Raw genomic sequence first — 26,702 nt, 5'->3', positions numbered from 1 at the left:
TACAAGTCAAATTCTCACAGTACGATCAAGTGATTTGAATTTGTTCCCTGGATTACGTGTTCAGAAACATAACACTACAATATTTTTTTATTTTCATTGACATTGCTCTTTACCTATTTTGTTACAATTAATGGAAGACATAGTCTGGTGAAAAACTGCAAAGAAATTTTTTAAACAAAAGTGCAAATCCTGTAGGTAACCCCTATACTCCATATTATTTTACATTGATTTTCAAATTCAGATGTAATCGCAAGTTGACTGCTAAACCCATTTAGCCATTTCAGAAGACGTTTGCAATTTTTTGGATACATGAACACTTAATTTAGAAATTCATTCATTCATCATCGTTGAAAACAGTAGCAATGCAGTGGCGCTGGTTTCCTATGGAAACGGTGACGGAACGCACCACACGTCTCTGTCCTCCAGTTCCTGCAGACTTCCACCGCTAGAAATACAGGATTTTGGGGTGTGCGTGTGCGATTTATCAACAGTCCTTACAATGCTATGTATGACAGTGATCGCAACTTCTACTGAAGTCTGGGTGGCCGTTGGCTTGCTAGAAGCTCATCTGCTCTTTGACGGATCTTGTTTTTGGTCCTGCTGGGGGTCCACAGCTCCCTCCTCGCCTGGGAAACCAGGTGCTGGAGATGGTTTAGTCGCCGACTATCCGACCAGGTAGCACGGGATTACATGGTACCCGTGGCGGGGGGGGGGGGGGGAGGGGGGGGGGGACTCCCCCCAACCCGACGTGATAATTCGGAAATGAGCGTGTTAAAATAAAAAACTCTTTAAAAAAAAATTTTTAACTGGGGCATAGCAGCCATATCGCAGACTGGACCAATAGGAATTATTTGACCAATATAGTTAAAAATAAAATGCAGATTTACAAAGATTTTGGGAAAAACTTGGAGATATTAAAGACACCATTCAGTTTTATAGCAATTTATAAATCAGTTTGGCCATTAATTGCAGAGAATGGAGCGGAATGTTTAACCCTTACATTACACTATTCTTAATCAGCCCATGTCTATCTAAATGCATATCCCTTTTCCCTCAGAATCCTCTCTTGTAGCTAGCCTACAATAGGAATACAGGCAATTTGGTTATGTTATTTTAATTGCAATACTGATAAACTGTGTAGTAGAAAATGATGTTATAAAGAAAATTGTGTCAATGGGAGAAAAGGAGAATAGTGGCTAGAAATTTTCAAACTTGCAGTAACAAAGTTATTTTGTTTCCACAGCGTTTTCAAAAACAAAATATCTTTAAGGGCTGCATGTTACATTGTTTGATAGAGTATCATTGCACAAGTGTCAATGATGCTTATCTATTTCATGAAACAAGATTTTTCTCCCCATGTACTGCTTAAACCCAATAATTTTTTTTCTGTTTGTCAACTTCCAAAGTAAATGTTAAGTATTTCTCTCATCACCAATTGAAATTGCATTATAGAAACATAGAAAAATAGGTGTAGGAGTAGGCCATTCGGCCCTTCGAGGTTGATCATTTAAAATCAGTACCCCGTTCCAGCTTTTCCCCCCATATTCCTTGATTCTTCTAGCCCCAAGAGCTAAATCTAACTCTCGAATTGGCTCAGATAATACAAACAGTATTCCCTGATTCATCACTCACACTATATCCAATTTGTTTATGAAAACTGGCATTATAGCAGGCTATCTGAAATGAGACATGTACAACTTCTTTTTTTTTTGTTACATTGAAAAAAGATGAGAATAAGAAAAAGAAGTTAGATAGTAAAGGATAGAAAAATGTGAAATATATAGTGTGTGAAGAAAGAAAACGAGTAAATGAAGAAAGTTGAGAGAGAAAATAGTGAAAAGAAAAGGAGATCATTATTTATAGTCTTGACCAACCCTCGTCCAGTGAAATGAGACATAACAAGAGAATCAAGATAAATACATGAGAAAGGAATAAAGTGCGACAATGGATTTAAATGAAGAGACGGATGGTCATGTGCATCACAAATGCTAACACAGAATAGGTACAGCAGAGCAACAGCTAAATGTATCTATGTCAGGAGAGTGTCAAGGTGACCTGGCCAATATTTGATTAACAAATTCATTAAAAACAAATTCACATAATTGTTTATAGGATCATAGAATTGCACATCACAGAAATGGGCCTTTTAGTACCACTGTGATTCTTATCTACAAAGTTCCCCATTTGCTCACATTAGGCACATACCCCCCGACACCTTTCCTGGGGGCTTCCGATATGCCGCTATTCCTACATTATAAGATATATCATCTAAAGTCACGTTATTATTAAGTGGCTGCAGAACATGATACTTCCTGTGGATTAAATGTCACATAACGTAATTTCCTCTTTCAATATCTAGATCTGTCCTCCTCTTGAGCAATAAATTGCTTGAATTGCAAACATCACTAAAAAACATTCACAATCGTGCAAGGAGACTGGAGCTACAAATGACCGCTTCTTCAATTGTAGGAGCATTGTTTTAAGGTCAAGTCCTGCCTTCACCTGTTCCTCAAGTGCACGCACACACACACTTACCACCAATATCTTTGCATGAAAAGCAGAAGTTAATTTTTTTCCAAAGGTTAGTAATGTTCAACTGATGATAATAATGTAATAGTAATGTCCAGCCTATGATGAAATGGTTAAAAGCAAAAAAATGCTGGAAATACTTAATAGGCCAGCCAGCAACTATGGCTAAAGACATAGATGTTGTGTGACTTCCTTTAAAAACCTTTAAAAACACTTATTCAATATACTATACAATGTTTTTTGAATTGTACAATGTTTAGAATTTGGTTTCTAAACATTTTAAAAAGCGAAAATGTATACCTTAATTTGTACATAACTGACCTTCACGAAATTTTAAAAGCTTTACTGACAGAATATTGGTAAACAAAATCATACAAGTCATTCAAAGAAGACAGGCCAGTTTTTCTTCAGTTACTATCGTGACAAGGCAAAATCAACAACACACAGGCAAACAGATACAAAAAAAGTCAATTATCACATCACTAACTTAATACCGTGCTTTTGCCAGTTAATAAATTCCAAGAAAATTTTAGCTCCTGCTGTTTTAAGCTGTGTACTAATAAGGTAGAGAATTGTTCATGTCATTATGAGAAATTGTTTGTGAAATTTACTGGTGGTATATTTCACACCCAAGCAACAAGATAATTGGAACACTTAAGTTGTTCGTCAACTACAGATCATCGTTCAACAATGTCATCCTTCCCAAACTCATCACCAAGACCTCAATTAGTGCGGATCACTAACAACATCTTCTCCTCACTGACCATCCTCAGAGGTGCGCCTCAAGCCTAATCTCTTTACACCCATGACTATGGCACTAAGCACAGCTCCATTGCCATCTACAAATTTACTGTGGTTGGCCGAATCACAGGAAATGACGATTCACCGTCAGGAGACCTGGTGGAATGGTGCACCACAACCCGTCATTTACCATTAACAAGATCAAGGAACTAATTGTTGACTTCAAAAATGGAATGTTGGAAGGCCACATGCCAGTTTCTATTGGTGGGTTGGGAGTGGAGAGAATTAGCAACTTCAAACTCCGAGGCAATAACATCTCAGGTGGCCTATCCTCGGCCCAGCATGCATATGTAATCTCAAAGAGGGCATGCCAGCACCTCTACTTCCTTAGATGCTTAAAGAGATTTGGCAGGTCACTGAATACTCCAATACAAATTCTACAGATGTAACGTAGAAAGTATCCTGACTAGTTGGAATTCTAACACACAGAAGTTGCAGAGAATGGTGGACTCAGCCCTCTCCACAGGCACAGCTTTCCCCACCATCAAAATCATCCACGAGACACTAGCGCAAGGTGGCGGCATCTATCATCGACAATCCCCACAATCTGGTCCATGCCATCTCCTTGCTGCTATCATCAGACCGGAGGTACAGTGTGAAGTCCCACATCACCAGCTACTTTCCTATAACGAATCAGGTTCTTGAACCAACCCGCACAAATGTGCAAGAATTGACACTCCAGCTTCTTGTGTCTATCTTCTGTACAACTATAATCTTACCTCAGTAAATGAAAGCCAAGTATAACAAAGCCATATCTTGCACTATCATAGACTTTTTATTTGCTAAATGTCTATTTACAAACTTATAAGCTTCTAATCCCCACCCCCACACACAATCTGCTCTTGCAGATACCTCTCAATTTTCGCGTAAATGACAATAATAATGACACAACTAATAAAATAATCACAGGCACTGAAATAACTTGCACTTTACACATAACAGACAGTCTCTGCACTACAAGCTACATTCTGCAACTCTCTGCAACGTCACTATAATAAAATGAGCTTCAGCATGCAACAATGCCTATCTTTCATATCAATTTAAAACTTCATAAATTCACAATTTTCATGAACAAAATAAACTGAATATCTATTTACCTGCACTGGTGTGAATCACTTATAACAAGTAGAACACATACTGCAATTACATCTCCCACCTGGCTTACTATGAATGAATGTACCAATCCAGCAAGGATGACAGCCATAAAAACAGAGATTCTGAAATAATGGTGGAAATCCAATGCTGCCTTCAAACATGTTTGGCAAATATAATTTGGAATTTATATCAACTTTAAAGATTTGAAGAGGTCTACAATAGTTGTAATATCTGTTAAAAGCACATCATACCAATTGTTAACTGTGCTAAAAAAATTAGTAAATGTCCTGAAGTCTAAAAGCATGCTGATAAGAATGTCATTCAATTCAAGCTACACACTGACCATCAATTGGTGTTTCTCCATTGTTCTCCATGGGAAAATTAGTTTTTAACATAACTGATGTCACCCCCAGGAAATGGCACCCAGTATTTATGCTAACAAAGAAACTTCACTTAGGAGTTTACAAATCGACAATCTTAATCCTGCAGCAGTAGTAACATTTGCACCCAGTTCTTATGTCAATCTTGAAATCATTAAAATGCCCAAACAAAGGAAGACACACTAATATGGAGCAACAGGCCTAAAAGACCTCCTCCAGCAGAGCCAATCTGCTTTGATCAATCCAATTTTACTAACATGCCGGCACAACTCCCATGAAAGCTAGAATCAGGCACATGATCTGTTGGACATCAATAACCACCAACCAATCATCTGACTCAATATTGAGACTTGTTTCACCAATTCTATCATTCTTTATCGCTCCCGACAAACTCTCCATACTCATAACATCTCTCAAGATCTTGGGTCCTCCTTCACCCAGAGCCACACTAACCATAGTTCAAATACAAATACCCTTCCTCATTCCACCTTTGCCCTTCTCCATCCCTCCCCAACCCCCTCAGCTCCTCCTTTCTCCAATCTTCACAGCTCAATTCCTCTCTGACATCCGCCACCACTCTCCCATCAATCTCCTTCCCTCTTTCCAGTCCCAACTCTCTCTCTCAGACTCCCCTTCAACCCCAGTTCCACATCTCTCCAACCCCAGCACCACCATCCATCTACCCCACTCCCATCCTTAACCCCCTGCTCAGGCACCCACCTAAGCCCCCCGCTCCCCCACATCCTCCCCCTCTTCCAACCAGCCCCTTCCCACCTGCTGCCACCAACACCTCCCTTTCTACCCCTACCCCTCGCCCCTTTGCTCTCTCTCCCACACTCCTTCCCTCACCACCTCCCTATCCCTTCCCATCCTATCCATCCATCTCAACTGCATCCCTTGACTCCCCTATCCTCGCTCACCCCCAATTTCTCTCCCCTCCATTCCCCAGTCTCACCCCCCCCTCGGATCGCCCGGTATGCCCCCCCCCTCTTTAACCTTCTCTCCTCACTGACCCCCCCCCCATTCTCCCACACCCCCTCCTCTCCCCTCACCCACTTGCCCTTCCGTTTCGTCCTCACCACCTCCCTTCTCCTCTTCCCCCTCACCCTTTTTCCCACCACTCCCCCACCCACCTTCATCCTCCTCTCCCCACCCTCACCCCCTCTCTCCCACCCCTCTCCCCCTCCCCCCACCCTCACCCCCTCCTCTCCCCCACCCCCTCCTCTCCCTCCCCACACCTCTCCTCTCCCCACCGTCTTCATCCTCTACCCCTTTCTCTCCCCCTCCTCTCCCCCCCCTCATCCCCCTCCTCTCCTCTCCCCCCCCTCCCCCCTCCCCTCCCTCCCCACCCTCCCCACCCTCACTCTCCTCTTCCCTCTCCCCCACCCTCACCCCCTCTTCTCCTCTCCCCACCCTCACCCCCCCTATCCTCTCCCCCACCCTCCCCCCTCCTCTCCCCGCACCTTGTCCATGAGCTTCCAGCATTTCTCCACGGTCCGCTTGTCCACGACGCCGGCCTGTTGCTGTTGCTGCTGCTGTTGGTGGTGCTGGGGCTGGAAGGCGTCCTTCACCAGCCCGATGAAGCCGCTCGCCTTCCTCAGGTTGCTGCCCCGCGCCGCCGCCGCCGCTGCTGCTGCTGCTGCCGCCGCCGCCATCGACACCCGACCCGATCCGACCCACCGGCACGAAATAAATATAAATCAGTGGCAACTGCTGAGGTGGAGAGACGGCCCAGAGGATAAGACGGCGGGTTTACTTCATGGAAAGCGCCTTTATTTTAATGGAGGGGGGTTTTAAAGCGGAATCGCCGCCGACTCGGCTCGAGCTCGAGCTCCGCTAGCGCAGCCCGCCCTGCGCGCGCGCATCATCCCCGCCCCGCCCCGCCCTGCGCGCGCGTCATCCCGCCCCGCCCCGCCCTGCGCGCGCGCGTCATCCCCGCCCGCCCCGCCCCGCCCGTCATCCCGCCCCGCCCCGCCCTGCGCGCGCGCGTCATCCCGCCCCGCCCCGCCCCGCCCTGCGCGCGCGTCGCCCGCCCCGTCCCGCCCTGCGCCGCGCGCCCCCGCCCCGCCCCGCCCTGCGCGCGCGTCATCCCGCCCCGACCACCACTCGCGTCATGGGTCAGCGCCGCGCGGACCGCACAGGGACAACCCGGGGAAGGGGGGGGGGGGGGGGTGGGAGAGAGAGTGTGCGCCTGCGCGCGGCGCCATCATTCACGCTGGCAGGGCTGCCTGGAGCAGAACAAAAGCTGGATGTCATTGGGAGGAAGGGAGGGAGGAAGGGGATGAGAGGGGGGGATGATGGGGAGGAGGTGATGAGGGGAGGAGGTGATGAGGGGAGGGGGTGAGGGAGGAATGGAGGGAGAGGGGGGGAGGTGATGAGGGGAGGTGATGAGGGGAGGGGATGAGGGGAGGGGATGATGATGGGGAGGGGATGAGGAAAGGGGAGGAGGGATGAGGAGAGGGGGGGGGGTGTGATGGGGGGAGGAGGTGAAGGGGAGAATGGAGGGAGAGGGGGGGAGGTGAGGATGGGTGAGGGGAGGAGGAAAGAGAAAAAAAAAAAAGGAATGTGATGAGGGGGTCAGGAGGTGAGACAACGAAATGGAGCATCTCCCTTGGGGAGACACAGGGCGTCGGTGTGCCCGCGGCCTGCCGCCGTGATGTGGGGGTGGGGGTGAAGGGCCCAAGGACACAACGGTATGAGAAGGGGGGAACCGGCTACCTTCCGGGAGGGGAACTCTTAGGGAGAGGTGCTATCTGTCGTCCTAGGGAAAGGGTGAAAGAGAGGGGGGAGGTGATGAGGGAATGGAAGGTGAGGGGGCGATGGAGGGCATGAAGAAAGGGGAGGAAGTGAAGGGAGAAATGGAGGGAGGGAGGTGATGAGGGGAGGAGGAGAGGGAGTCGGGTGAAGGGAGAGGGTGGAAGAAGAGGTGGTGGTGGAGGAGGGGAGAGGGTGAAGGGAGAGGACATCAAAGGAGAGGGAAGGAGGTGGTGGGAGAGGGGATGAGGGGAAGGGTGGAGAGAGGGGGGGAGGTGGAAGGAGAGGGAAGGTTGAGGGGTGGGGTGGAGGGAGAGAGGATGGGGAGGAGACTGGCATGTCAACAGAAGCAAGGCACAAGAAGATGGATACAAAATGCTTGAGTCACTCAAGGTACTGCAGGTGCTGGTTTGCACAATAACACACACACAAAAGTGCTGGCGTAATCGGGCAGTGGTCAGTACAGAACATCCTGCAGACAAGGCGGGAAAAGGACTCAATGGATCCAGTGGCGTGGTTCCCTGAGCAGACTGCCCAACTTGTCTGGCGAAATGGCTCATCTCCAGAACTCGCCAACAAGCACCAAGACCTTGCCTGGTTGCTGGTGAGGAGGTCCCCGTCAAATCCTCAGTGCACCGTTGTAATTTTACAACCTGTACCCGCTACCGTCGGGATGGCTGCTATGGATAGGAGACGATTGCCCACCTCTTTAAAGAGTGCATTTGCAAAGAGAGTCTGGAGAATGATGGAAGGGTCCTTGTCACAGTTTCTCCCGAACCGGTCCTTAACAGAGGACTCTCTGATTTACGGACTGTTCCCAGAGACACATTCAGAGGCTGGCATCAAGTGCCGCTGGAGGGTAATCAACTCAGTGAAAGAAGCTCTTTGCTCTGTCTGAACCTTGTTGATTTCTCAGCTGAGCGAGATGTTGGTCAGGAACGTTGACGACTGATTGCACAAGTATGTGCTGAGTGACGCATTGAAACTTGGTGCAGCCAAAGCCAAGGCTCTGTGGAGGAGGACCACAGACTAGGGTCCTTCTGCTAATGTTTGTTGGGGGTTAGAGTGTGGTGGAGATTCCCCTCAAATGAGGGAAGGGATATCTCCCCAGGAGGCCAGATGACAAGGGTCGAATGATATTTCTGTGAACACTACCAAATTCAACACAAATAAATGTATTTAAAGTATATAAAAGTATATAAAGTTGGGGGAGAGAGTGGGGACGAGGGTGCTGCCTGACCCGCTTATTTGCTCCAGCACTTTGTGGGTGTTTTTTTCCAATATAAGCAGAAGTGCAAACCAAGAGAAATGAGAGGCTGCAGACGCTGCGCTCTTGAGCTTAAAAAAACAGAAGTGCTGGAGGAACTAGGGGTTAGTCAACATCTGTGGAGGGAAATGATCCACAGCAGCCTTCCCAGCACCTCTAATGAGTTGTACACTGTGCTTATGATTTCTGCCAATCAGAGAATTTACAAAATTACAGGAAAGATTTGTCGATCCTTTTGTGCAAACTAATGGAGCATCAGAGAAGCATTTTACAGAAGTCACTGTTGCAATACATGGAACATAGCACCTAGTTAGCTATAGCCAGACACAATAAATTGTATTCTTGAGTAAAACACAAAGTGTTGGCAGAACTCAATAGGCCAGGCAGTATCCGTGGAGCAAAATGGACAGGTGGCAGGCAACGAAAAAGGCAGTTGAAAAAGGGAAAAAAAAGGTGGCACAGCGGTAGAGTTGTTGTCTTGCAGCTCCAGAGACCTGTGTTTGATGCTGACTATGTGTGCTGTCTGTACGGAGCTTGTACGTTCTCCCCATATTTTACTAATAAGTGTACATATGTGTCAATGGTTGTCGTGTTTGTATTTTTTTTTAACCGGAGGAGATGTAATGGAATTTCATTGCACAGTATTGTGAAATGACAATAAACGTATTCATTCATTCATTCATAAACTATCACTGCAGAGAATCCTGGCTGCTTCGTAAATTACTTTATGCAAATAGGTGATTATAAAATGATATGCACAGACTGCATTATAGTAGAAAGGCAAATGTATTGGACTTGACCCATTATCCCCTTTTCCTTTAACCCACTACCACTAAGGTGATATTTCACCCCACTTTACATTGTGCAATATCACATGAGATTAATTAGTATAAATCTGCTTTGTCCTTTCAAATTCATGGAAGCACAGTATTCCCTCTTAGTAACAATCTAAAACTTTTAGCATATGTTATATGTGAATGAGGCAATGTACCAAATAAGAGGAATGGAGTAATGGTACAATTGAACATTGGAATATTAATTCTGTAATTTATTTCAATATAATTCTGGCTAAAGTAAGAGAGGAGACAGAATAGGTAACCCAATCACCAATGTATAATTTCATGAGAGGTTTCAGCAGCTTCCGAAGAGGAAGTGCAAGAGGATGTGTTCGCATTTAGTGAAACATAATGAAAATAAATGAGTCATCGACTCACAAGGGTCATAAATAGAGAGCGAAAAATAGCTATGCAATCTGCATGATCAGACAGAGAAGGATTTAGAGTATGAAGCAATAGGTTAAAACTGGGTAGAAATCTGGCAGATATTATGGCAACACATGAAATACAGCATCTTGGAATGAAAAGTTAAAAACAAAAGCAGATTACCTAAATGGTGAGAGAATGCACAGATCTGGATATTTTAGTGCATAATTGGCAAAAAAAAAACTGGTGTGTAGCTACAGCAAGTAAAATGGATGGAATGTTTTCTCTTGTCGGGGAATCTAGTGCAGTGGATCACAATCTAAAATTAAGCCCCTCCCCCTTGTTAAATGCAGAGATAAAATGAACTTTCCGTCAGAGGGTTGTCAGTTTTTGCACTCTTTTTCTTAGAAGGCGATGGAAGTGGAATCTTTCAAAATGTTTAAGGCAGAGATGGATAAGAAGGGGAAGTTAAAATGCGGAGTTGAGGTCATAATCTAATCACATAAGATTTTCTTAAATGGCCAAGTTGGTTAAAGGGACCAAGAATTTTACATCTGCTTCTAATTTGTTTGTTTGAAATGAATCCATAAACCCCTTGCCCTCTTCTCATAGAATATATAACAGTACATCATAGGAACAGGCCTTCTGGTCCACAATGTTAAGTTAAGTGAAACTCCCCTTTATACGTTACTTTCAGTGTGACTCTACAGAATGGTTTACAGAGATGGTAGTGGATAACGAAGAAAAGGCCAACCACATTATTTGGTTGGTTTCACTTTGATTTGACACAAATTTTCTTTGAAAGGCTTCATTGTACTAAATTTGGATGTACATTAACCAGGGCTGTCAGCTCTCATGCTTTGAGCGTGAGAATCACACATTTGGGCAAATTCTCACGCTCTCACGCTGATCACAAATTGCTCACGTTCTGTCGTGAGAAATTCTGTGATCAACGAAAATTAAAAAACTCATATAAACTGTGTGGGCCGCGGGTGTTTGAGAGCCGGGGCTGAGGGAGGGATGAAAGCAGAAACAGCGGCAGACACAGATGCAGATGGGGAGCCGGGGCTCGTGAGTGTTTGCCGGGCTGGCGAGTGTTTGTGGGGCTGGCGAGTCGCTTGCTGCAGCTCTGGCCATGGAGCAGCCTCAGTGCAAGTCCCGGGCCGTCGGAGGCGTCTGAAGTGTTGTGCCGTGAGAGTCTCTGTGCCGAAGGGACAGAGACTCTCAAAGAGAAGGGGAGAGAGAGAGGGGAAGGAGACAGAGAGACAGGGGGGAGAGAGAGAGAGGGGGGAGAGAGGGGGTAGAGAGAGAGGGGTAGAGAATGGGGAGAGGGAGATGGGGGGAGAGAGGGGGAGGGAGGGAGAGAGGAGAGGGGGGAGAGTGAGGTGGGAGAGAGGGGGAAGAGAGTGTGTGGAGAGAGAGCGAGAGGGGGAGAGAGAGGGGGAGATAAAACAGTGATAAGAGATGCATCTAATTTATCCCCTAAAGACTTCCGCATAAAGCAAGTAGACTGACATGAAATCGGATATGTTCTTTAGATTAGGTTCATTTTGAGCGAATTAAAAAATAGTTCTGAACCATAGAATGGGCTGCAGGTCAACCAATTGATTAAGACAGCTGGTCGAAGTCTGAAATGTTGGAAAGAGAAACATATAATTCTGGAAATGGATGGCAAGAGTCCATAGATCTTCAGGTGATGTCAGATCTCCATGGATCTCCAGGGGATAACATCTCCAGAGATCCCAATGTTCATAGGTTCTAGGAGAAGAATTAGGCCACTCGGCCCATTTAACATAGAAACATAGAAATTAGGTGCAGGAGTAGGCCATTCGGCCCTTCGAGTCTGCACCGCCATTCAATATGATCATGGCTGATCATCCAACTCAGATGATCATTTAGTCTACTCCACCATTCAATCATGGCTGATCTATCTTTCCTTCTCAACCCCATTCTCCTGCCATCTCTCTATAACCCTTGACACCCGTACTAACCAAGTCTCCAGAGATCTCCATGTTATGTCAAGTCACCAGAGATCTGAAGAATCCAGTCTGAAGAAGGGTCTCAACCAAAACGTCACCCATTCCTACTCTTCCAGAGATGCTGCCTGTCCCGCTGAGTTACGCCAGCGTTTTGTGTCTATCTTCAGACAATCTATTGAAACAAAATGGTTTTGTGGAATATTCCGGTATACATATTTATCAAATATATTCAATGTTGAATATTATTAAGCTGGTATGAAACTAATGCACAAACGCTTTTATTTAGCTGTGACATATTTATTTGATACGGAAGAGCCCGTTTCGTGTTCCTTCCACGCATTGCTGTATTCCTTTATCCACCGACTGACTATGGAGGCGACCAGCGCCTGAGAGACTGTGCAACATCCGCCAGCCTGAAAGATGGCCATCGGACTGTAGCAGAGCTTGTGTCAAGCTGCAGTATCCAGGCAACCGGCGCTTATGCTGCTTAGCAACATCAAACATTGGTGCCTGGATCCCGTCCCTCCCTCCCTCTCTCCCTTGTGCCGGCTGGATGGGGCATCCAGGAGCAGCCACTGACCGGTGCCCCGGCACTCCCTTCTGAATTAGCTACACGGGGCGTGCAGGAAGGGACTGCAGGTGCTGCTTTACACCGACTATAGACACAAACATCTGGAGTAACTCAGCGGGTCAGGCAGCATCTCTGGAGAAAAGGTACAGGTGACGTTTCATGTCGAGACGTCTGCTCGTGGCATTTACTCAGCCTGAGAGTCAGGGGAGAGGATATGTGGAAGAATCAGGTGTGAAAACAACAGACCAGTTGCTGGTTCAGGTCGGGGTGTAGTCATATCAATACCACTGGCTGGCTTGGTGTGAATATTTATTTTAGAACTGCAAACATTTCCAAGCTGTGCTATAAATAGTTTTCTACAACTTCCAAAGATGTGGTTCTGATTTTTTTTTTTTTGAGATTCAATATTTTAATAAAATTACTTTTTCGCTTGTTTTTTTATGTTTTTTAAAATATCTGAATAAAAATGTATGTAGATAGGGAAAGCAGATTGACAGGTGGCACAGTGGTGCAGCGGTAGAGTTGCTGCCTTACAGCACCAGAGACCCGGGTTCGATCCTGACCACGGGTGCTGTCTGTACGGGGGCTGTCTGCATTGAAACATATAAGACTGTTAAGGGCTTGGACACACTAGAGGCAGGAAACATGTTCCCGATGTTGGGGGAGTCCAGAAGCAGGGGCCACAGTTTAAGAATAAGGAGTAAGCCATTTAGAATGGAGATGAGGAAACACTTTTTCTCACAGAGAGTGGTGAGTCTGTGGAATTCTCTGCCTCAGAGGGCAGTGGAGGCAGGTTCTCTGGATGCTTTCAAGAGGGAGCTAGATAGGGCTCTTAAAAATAGCGAAGTCAGGGGATATGGGGAGAAGGCAGGAACGGGGTACTGATTGGGGATGATCAGCCATGATCACATTGAATGGCGGAGCTGGCTCGAAGGGCCAAATGGCCTCCTCCTGCACCTATTGTCTATTGTACGGAGTGTGTACGTTCTCCCTGTGATCGCGTGGGTTTCCTCACACAATCCAAGGACGTGCAGGTTTTTAGGTTAATCGGCTTCTGGAAATTGTCTCTTGTGTGCAGGACAGAGCTAGTGGTCGGCACGGACTCAGTGGGCTGAAGGGCCTGTTTCCACGCAGCATCTCTAAAGCCTAATGATTAACTAAACACTGTACCTTGCCAGGGCCGACCACTGATATGTGGAAAGGAACTGCAGACGCTGGTTCAAACAAAAGATAGACACAAAGTACTGGAGTAACTCAGTGGGTCAGGCAGCATCTCTTGAGAGAAAGGATGGGTGACGCATCGGGTCGAGATTCTTTAGACTGAAAGTGGAGGTAAGAAAAGGACAGAACAAATCAGGGCCAGCAACAGGTGGCCAAGGAAGGGTGGAGCCCACAATGGCCCATTGTTAGCTGGGGAAGAGGTGATAACAAAGGGGTGTGAACAGTGGAACTAGTAGGATGACTATAATGGGAGAGGGGATTGCAGGGGTTACTTGAAATTAGAGAAATCAACAATCATACCTTCACACCACTGCCTTGATGGTTTATTGGCAAGTGTAAGCATTCATAGAACCAGAGCGATCAAGGGTGGCAGCTTCCCTTCCGAGAAATACAGTGGACTATTGATCTGTTAATACCTTTGGTAGTTTTATGGACAGAGAACAAAATAACAATTTGATAGCTTCACGGTTACAATTGAATTAATTGAAAGTAAATTCCGCAACTTTGTAGTGAGGTTTAAACTAACATTTCCAAATCAATTGTCCATTCCCCTAGATACCAGTGCAGTAATTAACCATCACACTACAGTATTTTCTTTGCCATGTTATTAATCAACAGGGTGCAGGACATCAACAGAAGGCAGAAGTTTCTAAAACAAGATGTGTAAAAAAAGTCATACACTTATTTATCAATTTACACAATCTCAGGAGTTCTGCTTTTGGATAATTTAACCACCTCTCCTTAAAGAGTTATTTTATGTATATTTTAACAAGGATGTTGCCAGGACTTTTATTAGGATGTTGTCAGGAATAGAGGGTCTGAACTATAGGGAGAGGTTGAACAGGCTGGGACTCTATTCCTTGGAGCACAGGAGGATGAGGGGTGATCTTATTGAGGTGTAAAAAATCATGAGAGGAATAGATCGGGTAGATGCAGAATCTCTTGCCCAGAGTAGGGGAATTGAGGACCAGAGGACATAGGTTTAAGGTGAAGGGGAAAGGATTGAATAGGAATCTGAGGGGTAACCTGTTCACACAAAGGGTGGTGGGTGTATGGAACAAGCTGCCGGAGGAGGTAGTTGAGGCTGGGACTATCCCAACATTTCAGAAACAGTTAGACAAGTGTTATAGGACAGGTTTGGAGGGATATGGGCAGATGGGACTAGTGTAGCTGGGACATGTTGGCCGGTGTGGGCAAGTTGGGCCAAAGGGCCTGTTTCCGCACTGTATCACTCTATGACTGTATAACCCTAGTTGTCCTTAGTGAACTTGAGGTAGTTAGTTTGCATAAAGAAAGCTCTCATAAACAAATTTACAATTCTCAGATTATCTGTAATTGTTGAAATAGAAATGGAATCTGTATATTCACTTTGGTCAATGGTTTAATAGTTATGTGATAATCAACTCCAATTATTTAGCACTACCTCAGCAGCATCTATCTGGCTACACGTGACAATAAACTAAACTAAAAATAAAATAATTGTATTCACAATTTTTACATTGAGAAGGGCAAGAGCTTCGAGCTCATTTGCCATAGTTAGACATGCTGATTTATATTATTGTTACATTCAACTAATTGCCTACTTGTCATCTCCCCCCTCTGATGTCCTCACTGATTCTTTGCAGGTTCGGTTCAGTCCTTGGAAAATGCCGCCTAAGGCCAAGGGAAAGGTGAAGAAAGGGAAGAAGAAAGCATCCGAAGGTAATGATCGGAATAAATGACAACATCCAGGCCAATGTCTTGTTGCACCAGTGCATACATACAATTTAGCACACAAACAGAAAAAAAAATAAAACCAGAAGGGAGAAGGGGGGGGGGGGGGGATGGGGGCGGGAATAGGTGCACCTGCGGCGCTACATACATATATACATATATACAGATGGATTGTTGCACCCTCACACACACCTTCCACAGCACCGATAAAAAATATTACATAGAAACATAGAAAATAGGTGCAGGAGTAGGCCATTCGGCCCTTCGAGCCTGCACCACCATTCATTATGATCATAGAAACATAGTAAATAGGTGCAGGAGTAGGCCATTTGGCCCTTCGAGCCTGCACCGCCATTCAATATGATCATGGCTGATAATCCACAATCAGTACCCCGTTTCTGCCTTCTCCCCATATCCCTTGATTCCATTAGCCCTAAGAGCTCTATCTAACTCCCAAATCTCCCAAACCAGTTTACATCGGTCATAGTTTTAAGATTTTCTTTGCGTGTATTATTTCATACTGTTTTCTAATCATCATTCTCACTGTGAACATGTTTTAATGTGACTATACCACAATGATATCTACCAACCAAATGTTCAAAATCCATTGAGGTCTTGGAGTCTTGATTAGTCAGGCCAGTTAGAGGGGAAAGGCAGGAGAGTGGGGTTGAGAGGGAAAAGTGGATCACCCGTGATCCAATAGCACTACAGACTCTGTGGCCTAATTCTGCTCCTATGTCTTATGGTCTTAACAGGATAGTTGTGGGAAAGATGTTTCCCCATGCCATGGAGTCTAGAAAAAAGGGACAATCTTTAGATAAAGAGTGGCCAATTTAGAACGGAAAGGAGGAGAAATGTCTTCACTCTGGGGGTTAGTCTTTGGAATTCTCTCCCCCAGAGGACTGTGGAAGCCCAGTCATTTATCACATTCAAGTCAGAGGTTGCCAGATTAATGGATAAAAGATTCAAAAGAGGCAGGGACAGGACAGGAAAATAATTTTTGAGTTAATATTGCAATGTTTAAGAAACTTTTAGACAGGTATATGGATAGGATAGGTTTAGAGTAATATTGGCCAAACGCGGGTTGTTGGGACTAGTGTAGATGGGACATCTTGTTTGACATTGGCAAGTTGCGCTGAAGGGCTTGTTTCCTTGCTATTTGTCTCTACAATGCAATGTATCTGAAATGTATGTGCTGTGTAAGCAGGGTTGCCTCTGAGGCATCCAGTTGAAGTACCTATAGGCGCCTGAGATCCTGCGAAACCAGAACAGGGGGAGAGAGGTTAGAGTGATGATTCACAGAATCATTGGAGTTGCAGGAATACCTGTGAACAGGTAATGTGAGTTCAAAATAAAAAATGCTGGAAATGTTTAGGAAGTCCAATAGGATCCATCGAGAGAGAAATAAAATGAACATTTATAGTCAAATCTTTTCCCTGCTCACAGGGACTGTCTGACCTTTTTAATGTCAATATATTCTAGTTTTTATTTCATATTTCCACCATGCAGTATTTTACGGTAGACAAAAGTGCTGGAGAAACTCAGCGGGTGCAGCAGCATCTATGGAGCGAAGGAAATAGGCAACGTTTCGTCCCGAAACGTTGCCTATTTCCTTCGTTCCATAGATGCTGCTGCACCCTCTGAGTTTCTCCAGCATTTTTGTCTACCTTCGATTTTCCAGCATCTGCAGTTCCTCCTTAAACATAATGCAGTTTTTTACATTTAGATTGCAAAGTCAGATCCTGTCAAAGGTAGTTTGGGAATTTGAATTTTGATTTCAATTCAAAATTTTCAATAAATTGCTATAATCAGTGAATGTAAGATCACCTCTCTGTTTCTTTAATGTGCTTAAGAAAACAAATAAACAGTATAATGTGGAACTTGCTGCCGTGTGGAATAATTTAAACAAAGATCCTTGCAACATTTAGAGGGCGATTGGAAGTATATGTTAGATAAACCATATAACCATAACAGCATGGAAAACAGGCCATATCGGCCCTTCAAGTCCGTGCCGAACACTTATTTTCCCCTAGTCCCATCTACCTGCACTCAGACCATAACCCTCCATTCCTTTCCCGTCCATATACCTATCCAATTTATTTTTAAATGATAAAATAGAACCTGCCTCCACCACTTCCACTGGAAGCTCATTCCACACAGCTACCACTCTCTGAGTAAAGAAGTTCCCCCTCATGTTACCTCTAAACTTCTGTCCCTTAATTCTCAAGTCATGTCCTCTTGTTTGAATCTTCCCTACTCTCAATGGGAAAAGCTTATCCACGTCAACTCTGTTTATCCCTCTCATCATTCAAAGACACAGAGATACATCCTGAAGACACAGGGCAATATTGGCAAAAGGGTAACTAGGGTGGGAGGAGGCTTGCGAATGGATAAACAATTGCTTTGACCAGTATGTTTTATTTTTTGTACTGTCGATTCTGTGGTTCTCTTCCTCAGGAAATAGTTCTGGTCAGTAACATGATCCTGGGACAGGTAAAAGCATATATCATACTGAGTCCATTTACAAATGACATGTGATCTTATGAAGTAAATCTATGAATGCTCTTTTGCCTCCATTCCACTGATTCTTTGTTCTTCAAAACCCTTCCAACCTTGGACTCCCTCCTATCTCCTCCTCTCCTCCCCTCCCCTCGCCTGCCATTTCCCATGTCAAAGGAGACACCATTGAAGAGAAATTCAAACGAAGTGTGCATCAAGTGGAATCACTCAAGGACCAGTTAGGTAAGTGAAGAATCTAGCATTTAAAATAACGTTTATCCTCAATTTCTAGTTGTTGGATTGTTGGAGGAGGAATAAGGACCAGCAACTCCATGTAGTGCCTGCAGGTGGCGCCTCTGACAATGGGTGACCTCTCGGTCAAGGGTTCCCAACAGGGGGTACATTTTGCCTACCTAGGGGGTACATTTGTTGATTGTGGATATGTTAAAAACAGTATTTTAAAACTTTCCATTTGTCAGTTAATTTATTATGGTACGGAGAGATACTGCCTTACAGCGCCAGAGGCTCAGCTTTAATCCTGACTCTGGGCGCTAATCTGTACAGAGTTCCTACTTTCTCCCTGTGACCACGTGGGTTTTCTCCAGGTGTTGCAGTTTCCTCCCACGATCCAAGACGTGCAGGTTAATTGACTTCTGTAAATTGTCCCTAGTCTGTAGGACAGGGACAGGGATAATTGGGCAGTGCAGGCTCATTGGGCCAAAGGACCTGTTTCCACTTTGATGGTATGCTCAAACAAATGGTTTCTTGACGTGAAGGGCAGTCACTGTCAGCTTAGTCTAGGATTCAGCTCTTACATTAATTTTTGTTGCTATTTATTACATTAGACTCCCATCACAAATTGCCATCAGTCCAGAATAAAATGCCTGAAGATTCTGTGTAAACTCTTATCTCCTACATGCCAGTTCTGCGAAGGGATATCGCAAGGCAGGCCTTGCTGGTTAAGGAAGAATGGAAGGCAAGGCTACAGGTTCTGAAGAATGACTTAAAAGAAGAGCAGGCTGTTAAGAAGTCAATTCATTCAGGTAAGGAAGCAATGTACAGGGGGAGAGGGAAGGGGAGGAAATGTTGGCTCAAGGTTTGGGAAGACTGTCTGTGGAATTCTCTGCCTCAGGTTGGAGGCAGGTTCTCTGGATACTTTCAAGAGAGAAAGCTGGATAGGGCTCTTAATCATAGCGGAGTCAGGGGATATGGGGAGAAGGCAGGAACGGGGTACTAATTGGGGATGATCAGCCATGATCACATTGAATGGCGGTGCTGGCTCAAAGGGCTGAATGGCCTACTCCTGCATCTATTGGTATCTCAGATGAAGCATTGAAAGAAAGATGAACGATAGATAGCAGGGGCGTGATGAAATATGACCCTGGTCTGCACTGAGTTAGAAGATCTCAGTTGGGCAGTGGTGAGAGACCTGGAGCAGAGAGGAGGTTCATAGCACGTGGAACATAGAACTGTATAGCCAAAGAACGGTCCACAATGGCCACGCCAAGCATAATGCCAATTAAACTAATCTTCTCTGCCTGCATGCAATCCACATCCCTCCATGCCATGCAAGCTTCCATCAATCTCAATTTAAGGACATTAGAAGCTGAACCTATCTGAAAGCTTCATATACACCGCCCTTGTATCTCCTTCCGCCACCATCCCTTGCATATATCTAAATGGTAGCAAACATAAAACATTCCAATTATGTAGAGAATCAGGGAAAGAAGAGAAGAACTTCAAGCAATTACTTCCCCACAAAGAAAAGTTCTAACTAAAATAAGGGGACAGAAGTGTTTTGCTGGAGATGAGCGAAGGAAATAGGCAACGTTTCAGGCCGAAACCCTTTGGGTTTCGGCCCGAAACGTTGCCTGTTTCCTTAGTCTGAAGAAGGGGTTTGGCCCGAAACGTTGCCTATTTCCTTCGCTCCATAGATGCTGCTGCGCCCGCTGAGTTTCTCCAGCCTTTTTGTCTACCTCATAATAAAAAGATCATGGAAATATGCGCATGAGTTGTAAAACCACAATTCTGACATCCCTATTCAAGAAAGGAGGAAGTAAGAAAGCTGGAGACGATATCTAATTACAAAACAACTGACTTTGAGGAAATATATTGAGTCTATAATTGCGGAAATTGCATCAAAAGTTGTTTCCTCATCGACCATTTCACAAGCTTAGAGTTCGTGGATAGACACAAAATGCTGGGGTAACTCAGCGGGACAGGCAGCATCTCTCTGGAGAGAAAGAATAGATGATGTTTTGGATCGAGACCCTTCCTCAGACGTCTGAAGGAAGGGTCTCGACCCGAAACGGCAGCCATTCCTTCTCTCCAGAGACGCTGCCTGCCCCGTTGAGTTACTCCAACAGTTTGTGTCTATCTTCGGCTTAAACCGGCATCTGCAGTTCCTTCCTACACATTAGAGTTCTTGGAGTCGGGGTTGAGATATTAGCGTAGACTGTATTAGAGAACTGGCCGGAAACTGAGAGGAAGGAACAGTTTGTTATCAGGTTGTCAATTGATCACATGTGGGATGTCACATGGACTGGTGCATCAACTAATTTTAGATGGCTTAGATAAAGGGATAGCGCAGGCAGCCTATTTTGCTAAAATAAGGTTGTACAGAGCACAGCGACGGCCTGCCTGCGGGGTGATCATAGATAGTGAATGTGACCGGCGGAATATAATATTGTGAAATTGGTGTCATCTGTTTCAGCAGGAGATTCATGGGTTGAAATTCCTGCTGCGATCGATCGATCAAGATCTAAAAACTAAAAATAGAACGGTGGTTGATTGGTTCCGGATCAGGGTAGATGGCAGAAGGGAGAAGATTGTTCAAACCAGGAGATCCAAAATGGTGGGCCTGAAGATCAGGTCTGATCCAGCTGAAGAAGGGTCTCCACCCGAAACGTCACCTATTCCCCAGTCTGTGTCTTTCGTGAGAAAGTCACCCAATAAAGCTGCGGAAAGGCCTAATGAACCGCCGTGGCCTAAAAATCCATCAGGCGAGAATGAAATGCTCGGAGAAGGAGAAAGAGGTGCAGTGGACGCACAGGCCTTGAACCTGGTGAGACGCAGGAGGAGCCCGGCCAGGACTCACCCCACAGAGCCCAGTCCCTCCACACACTAGAGTCTCCCAACCCACTGCAGACTGGTTACTAAGATGGCCGATCCGTGGGCGGTTGCTGCTGGTTACTAAGATGGCTGATCCGTGGGCAGTTGCTGCTGGGACGCAAGTCGGGGCCTGATCAACCCCGGCTGGGTCGCCTGGGCGAGGGTGTCTGATGTTGTGAGACCCGAAACACCCGATGACCCCAGGTCACATCACTGAGGATGTGTCCCAGCGCATCTAGAAGGTGTATCTTTTTCACACCTTTTCTCTAGAGATGCTGCCTGACCCACTGACTTACTCCAGCACGTTGTGTCTACCTTAGACCTGAACATCAGCTGGAAATGGGAGTTGCAGCCTCCCTCCCATCAATAGTTCGCCCCCTCCCCCCCTCCATCTATATCTCCACACTCTTCCCCCTCCCTTTTTCCTGCGTGCTGCATTATTGCAATAGATTCAGACCCGCAGTAGACTGTCACACCACTCCTGGAGAGCCAAGGTGTGCAGGGCCTGGTGGAGATTGGATCTGGGTTGACCTCCTGAGGAAAGAGTTCAATGTTAAAGGCTTCACTGCAACCTCCACAACGTGTGACCACTGCTGTTGTCTCCATCTCCCAGATATGACCCGTCAGTACAAGACCATGAGGTCCAACCTGGACCTCCGTGTCCATCAGTTGGAGATAGAGGTCGGCCTCCTGCAGCAGCAACTCAGTGAGTTACAGGTAGTATCAACAATGAGTACAGGGAGAGTAACATGCTGAGACAAGCGTGAGAGTGTGTGTGTGGTGTGTAAGTGTGTGTGAGAATGTATGTGTGTGTGAGCTCCCGTGTGTGTGAGTGAGAGTGTGTGACTGTGAGATTGTGAGTGAGAGTGCATGTGAATGAGATGTGTGAGTGTTTGTGTGTGTGAGTGTGTGTGAGTGTGTGTGTGTGTGTGTGTGTGTGTGTGAGTGTGTGTGTGTGTGTGTGAGAGAGAGAGAGAGAGTGAGAGAGAGAGTGTGAGAGTGAGAGTGAGAGAGTGTGTGTGTGAGAGAGAGAGAGAGAGAGAGAGAGAGAGAGGGAGAGAGAGAGGAGAGAGAGAGAGAGAGAGAGTAAGGATGTATAGCAGCCCATAAATTGGAATTTTCATTTTCTTGGTGAACTAAACATAACTGGAAAGGCCATTCAGATCCCTTGTAACATATTTTAAAAGTAGGTCCCAGAGTAGGGAAATCGAGAACCAGGGAACATAAGTTTAATGTGAGGGGGGAAATGTAATAGGGAGCCATGGGGCTACTTTTCCACACAAAGGATGGTGGGTTTACGCAACGAGCTGCTGGAGGAGGTAGTTGAGGCAGGAACTGTCGCAATGTTTAATACACATTTAGTTAGGTACATGGATAGGACAGGGACATGAGCCAAACACAGGCAGGTGGGACTAGTGTAGATGAGACATGTTGGTCGGTGTGGGCAAGTTGGGTTGAAGGGCCTGTTTCCACGCTGTATCACTCTATGACTCAGTGCTTGAATTTACATTTAAAATTGGATGCGGATGATTTGTGTTAGTGCAGGATCTGCAGGTTTCCCAGTGGGATCACACTCTTTTAGACCATCTGCCCACGAGGAACATGAGGGTCAGCCCTTAAACCAAAGGTAGGCTTTCCCCTACCTCCAGTCCCCCCCCACTCTACTTTCAGTCCGAAGAATGGTCTGGACCTGAAACATCACCTGTTCCTTTTCTCCAGAGATGCTGCCTGACCCGCTGAGTTACTCCAGCACTTTGTGTCTGTCTTGGGGCTGTGCTACAGTTTAGCTGGGGCTGTGCAGTGTTGGGCTGGGTTGTGTGTGTGTGTGCGTGAGTGAATGTGTTGAGGCAGAGGCCGGATCGACGTGTTGGGTGGGCTGCAGCTGATGGCAGAGGGGAGTCAGCTTGGAGCCGTGGGTGGTCTTTCGGAGGTAATTCACTGCTGTAACTCCATGTCAGCTTCGTGTCAGCAGCAACTGGCAGAGACACGGGAGGAGAAAGCTCAGATCATCAGCGAGAAAGATTCCACCATCAAAGAGCTGCAGATGAAAATAGACAACATGGAGACTGAATACGAGGCCATCCTCCATGTGAGTATCACCTGCCAGCCTGCAGGATGTGCAGACCGGATATGTACTGACCGGAGTAATTGTGCTTATGCAGTTTAGTTTAGAGATACAGCGCGGAAACAGGCCCTTCGGCCCACTGAGTCCCACCACACACCCACCAGCAATCCCCGTACACTAACAATACCCTACACAAACTAGGGACAATTTACATTTACACCAAGCCCATTAACCTACATACCTGTACGTCTCTGAAGTGAGGGAGGAAAACGGAGATCTCTGACAAAAATCACGGGGCGAACGTACAAACTCCGCACAGACAGCACCCGTAGTCAGGATCGAACCCGGGTCTCTGGTGCTGTGAGGCAGCAGCTCAACACACCCAGTGTGCTGCATGGAAGACCAAGATGTGGGCCACTCTCTGTGTTTCTTCGTCTCCGTTCTAAATGGCTTACTCCTTATTCTTAAACTGTGGCCCCTGGTTCTGGACTCCCCCAACATCGGGAACATGTTTCCTGCCTCTAGCGTGTCCAAGCCCTTAACAATCTTATATGTTTCAATGAGATTACCTTTCATCCTTCTAAATTCCAGAGTGTACAAGCCCAGCTGCTCCATTCTCTCAGCATATGACAGTCCCGCCATCCCAGGAATTAACCTTGTAACGAGTTCTCAATTCTTGCGTTCCTTTGGGTATTGACATTTCTACTGAATTTCCCTTCAGTATTTATTGACAGTTCTTTACATTTATAACCCAACTACACGGACAGATCTCTACATCCAGCCTATCAAGTCCTTTCAAAACGCAAAATTTCTCTACTTTGAAATAGTTTCTGACATTTAGAAGCTGAATGTGGTTTTAAGAAGCTATATTGCCTGACGTTCTAATTTGTTCTTTCAACTTTAGGACGCCCAGCACATCAGTCTTCTCTTCCACCTCAAAATCTAAAAGCTTTTGAAAATTGAACTTTAAAACTGGGTGATAAGTTCATAAATATATGTTATTGGAACAGATTTAGTCCATTCGGCCCATCGCCTACTCCACCATTCAATCATGGCTGTTCTATCTACCCCTCTCAACCCCATTCTCCTGCCTTCTCCCCATAATCCCTGACACCCGTACTAATTAAGAATCTATCTATCTCTGCCTTAAAAATATCCAATGACTTGGCCTCCACAGCCCTCTGTGGCAATGAATTCAACAGATTCACCACCCTCTGACTAAAGAAATTCCTCCTCATCTCCGTTCTAAAAGTACGTCCTTTAATTCTGAGGCTGTGGCCTCTGGTCCGAGACTCTCCTACTGGTGGAAACATCCTGAAGAAGGGTCTCGACCCGAAACATCACCCATTCCATCTCTCCAGAGATGCTGCCTGTCTCCGCTGAGTTACTCCAGCTTTTTGTGCCTATCTTCAGTGGAAACATGCTCCCTGCATTCACTCTATCCAGGCCTATCACTTATTTATCTTCTTAGACAATAGGTGCAGGAGGTGCAGGAGTAGGCCATTCGGCCCTTCGAGCCAGCACCACCATTCAATGTGATCATGGCTGATCATCCCCAATCAGTACCCCGTTCCTGCCTTCTCCCCATATCCCCTGACTCTGCTATTTTTAAGAGCCCTATCTAGCTCTCTCTTGAAAGCATCCCAGAGAACCTGCCTCCACCGCCCTCTGAGAGAGAATTCCACAGACAAATTCTTATTTGATCTTCTTTTCCCTGGGCAGCTGTGAGATCGGGAGCTTGCAAGCAGTGGCCACTGACCCCTCTCCTCCTTCCCTTTGGTGTAGGATAGCCTGGACCTGCTGCTGAACAAGATGGAGAAGGCCAGACTGCAGTGGGAGAAAGCGGCAACAAATTTACACTCAGACCACAAGCAGAAACTACTTGAATTTGGGCTCAACCCACTGGACATCTAGCGCAAGGGTGGCAGTGGTGAAACTATCCGAGTGTCCCTGTCTCCACACAAACCTACTCACTTCCCAGTGTCCCTGGGTCAGGATATTGACCATGAATCTGAAGTTCCTCTTTTTTTTTTTTTAGAGAATTTGTTTTAGGAAAAAGTATTCCAACAAATAAAGTGTTATTATTCTTTGATCACTTAACGATCTGTGTTTGGTACAGAATTATTTTTGTCTCAAGCAGGGCATTATCTGAATTATTACACAATATATATACTGGAGAAATCCTCACTTTTTTTTTTTTTTTTTAATTTTATTTTTATTAGCAGTACAGTAAATTAATTAATACATCGCATATATCTTATTACATTATGTTGTACCACTTCATTTTTTGTGCTTTAAAAAAGATAGGAATAAAAGAAGTAAGGAAAATAAGCAAGAGTCGAGAAAATGCAGGAAAGTGTTGGGAGAAGAGAGACCCTTATAATAATAATAATAATAATAATAATAAGTTTATTTATATAGCACATTTATAGTCAATTTTCATTGACCCCAAAGTGCTTAGGGAAGGAATTAGAGAAGGAAGAAAAGAAAAGAAATCCTCACTTTCGAGTGTAATATAAAGGGCTGGGACTTTATACATCAAATCATTTCAACTGATTCTAAATATTACAGCACATGGTTTAATTCTGGTTCTGAAAATTATTATAGTCTTTCATTGTTTCAAAGTCGTGATAGTTGCCATTAAATCACACATCTCTTTATTCAAACTTGATTCCTTGTGCCAGAGGAAGGTCCTTGCTGTTGTCTATTCCTTTCCCTCCCCATTCTGGGCTGGGAGTGATGTGTCGTTCACCCAGGTACACAGAAATGCTGGAGAAACTCAGCGGGTGCAGTAGCATCTATGGAGCGAAGGAAACAGGCAACGTTTCGGGCCGAAATCCTGAAGGAAATAGGCAACGTTTCGGGCCGAAATCCTGAAGGAAATAGGCAACATTTCGGGCCGAAACCCTGAAGGAAATAGGCAACGTTTCGGGCCGAAACCCTGAAGGAAATAGGCATCGTTTCGGGCCGAAACCCGGAAGGGTTTCGGCCCGAAACGTTGCCTATTTCCTTCGCTCCATAGATGCTGCTGCACCCGCTGAGTTTCTCCAGCACTTTTGTCTACCTTCGATTTTCCAGCATCTGCAGTTCCTTCTTAAACGCTGTCGTCCACCCAGATTCTCTCATTACCCTGCACACAAACAAACCCAGGAGCAGAAACACAGGGGTCGTGCCAAACCTTAGTTAGGCAGCACTTTTAAGTATTGTGTGACTTTCACCACACGACATGATTGAGCTCACATCATTAAGGTCATATGATTAAAGTCATAAGCGATAGGAGTAGAATTAGGCCATTCGGCCCATCAAGTCTACACTGCCATTCAATCATGGCTGATGGATCTCTCCCTCCTTACCACATTCTCCTGCCTTTTCCCCATAACCTCTGAAACTCGCACTAGCCTGGAGGGCTTGAGTTCTCAGAAGCAATTGGATAGGCATGGTTTGTTTTCCCTGGAACATAGGAGGCTGAGATGGTACAGGTGTACAGGATTATGAGAGGCATTGACAGACACCCA

At 45.5% G+C, this 26,702-nt stretch overlaps 2 protein-coding genes across 4 annotated transcripts in view; one reads left to right on the top strand and one right to left on the bottom strand.

Annotated features, from left to right (window-relative positions):
- Positions 1-6,660, bottom strand: part of cbl (Cbl proto-oncogene, E3 ubiquitin protein ligase) — a 105,290-nt gene extending 98,630 nt beyond the window's left edge. For both annotated transcript variants that reach the window (XM_055660586.1, XM_055660587.1), the window contains exon 1: positions 6,269-6,660. In XM_055660586.1, the coding sequence (XP_055516561.1) occupies positions 6,269-6,460 (192 nt within the window). In that variant the 5' untranslated portion in view covers positions 6,461-6,660. The remainder of the gene's footprint in view (positions 1-6,268) is intronic.
- A 1,203-nt stretch (positions 6,661-7,863) lies between these two features.
- Positions 7,864-25,281, top strand: ccdc153 (coiled-coil domain containing 153). Of its 2 annotated transcripts, none has more exons than XM_055660584.1 (7): positions 7,864-7,952; positions 15,425-15,500; positions 18,189-18,254; positions 18,935-19,054; positions 21,736-21,828; positions 23,081-23,211; positions 24,973-25,281. In XM_055660584.1, exons 1-7 carry the CDS (start codon positions 7,935-7,937, stop codon positions 25,099-25,101), a joined length of 633 nt encoding a protein of 210 aa, XP_055516559.1. In that variant the 5' UTR covers positions 7,864-7,934; the 3' UTR covers positions 25,102-25,281. The 2 variants fall into 2 exon arrangements, with proteins under 2 accessions (XP_055516559.1, XP_055516560.1); XM_055660585.1 differs by lacking the exon at positions 7,864-7,952 and adding an exon at positions 12,496-12,721.
- The last annotated feature ends 1,421 nt before the right edge of the window (positions 25,282-26,702 follow it).

Source organism: Leucoraja erinacea, chromosome 32 (assembly GCF_028641065.1).
Source record: "Leucoraja erinacea ecotype New England chromosome 32, Leri_hhj_1, whole genome shotgun sequence".
In the NCBI taxonomy this organism is placed as follows: Eukaryota; Metazoa; Chordata; class Chondrichthyes; order Rajiformes; family Rajidae; genus Leucoraja; species Leucoraja erinaceus.
The sequence above is the reverse complement of the archived record's forward strand: the minus strand, read 5'-3'. Positions and strand labels throughout refer to the sequence as shown.

Bases quoted from the DNA above. Each gene is read 5' to 3' on its own strand.
- ccdc153 (XM_055660584.1), top strand. The intron at 15,501-18,188 runs GTAATGATCGGA...CCCATGTCAAAG, and splicing joins GAAGAAGAAAGCATCCGAAG to GAGACACCATTGAAGAGAAA. The intron at 23,212-24,972 runs GTGAGTATCACC...CCTTTGGTGTAG, and splicing joins AATACGAGGCCATCCTCCAT to GATAGCCTGGACCTGCTGCT.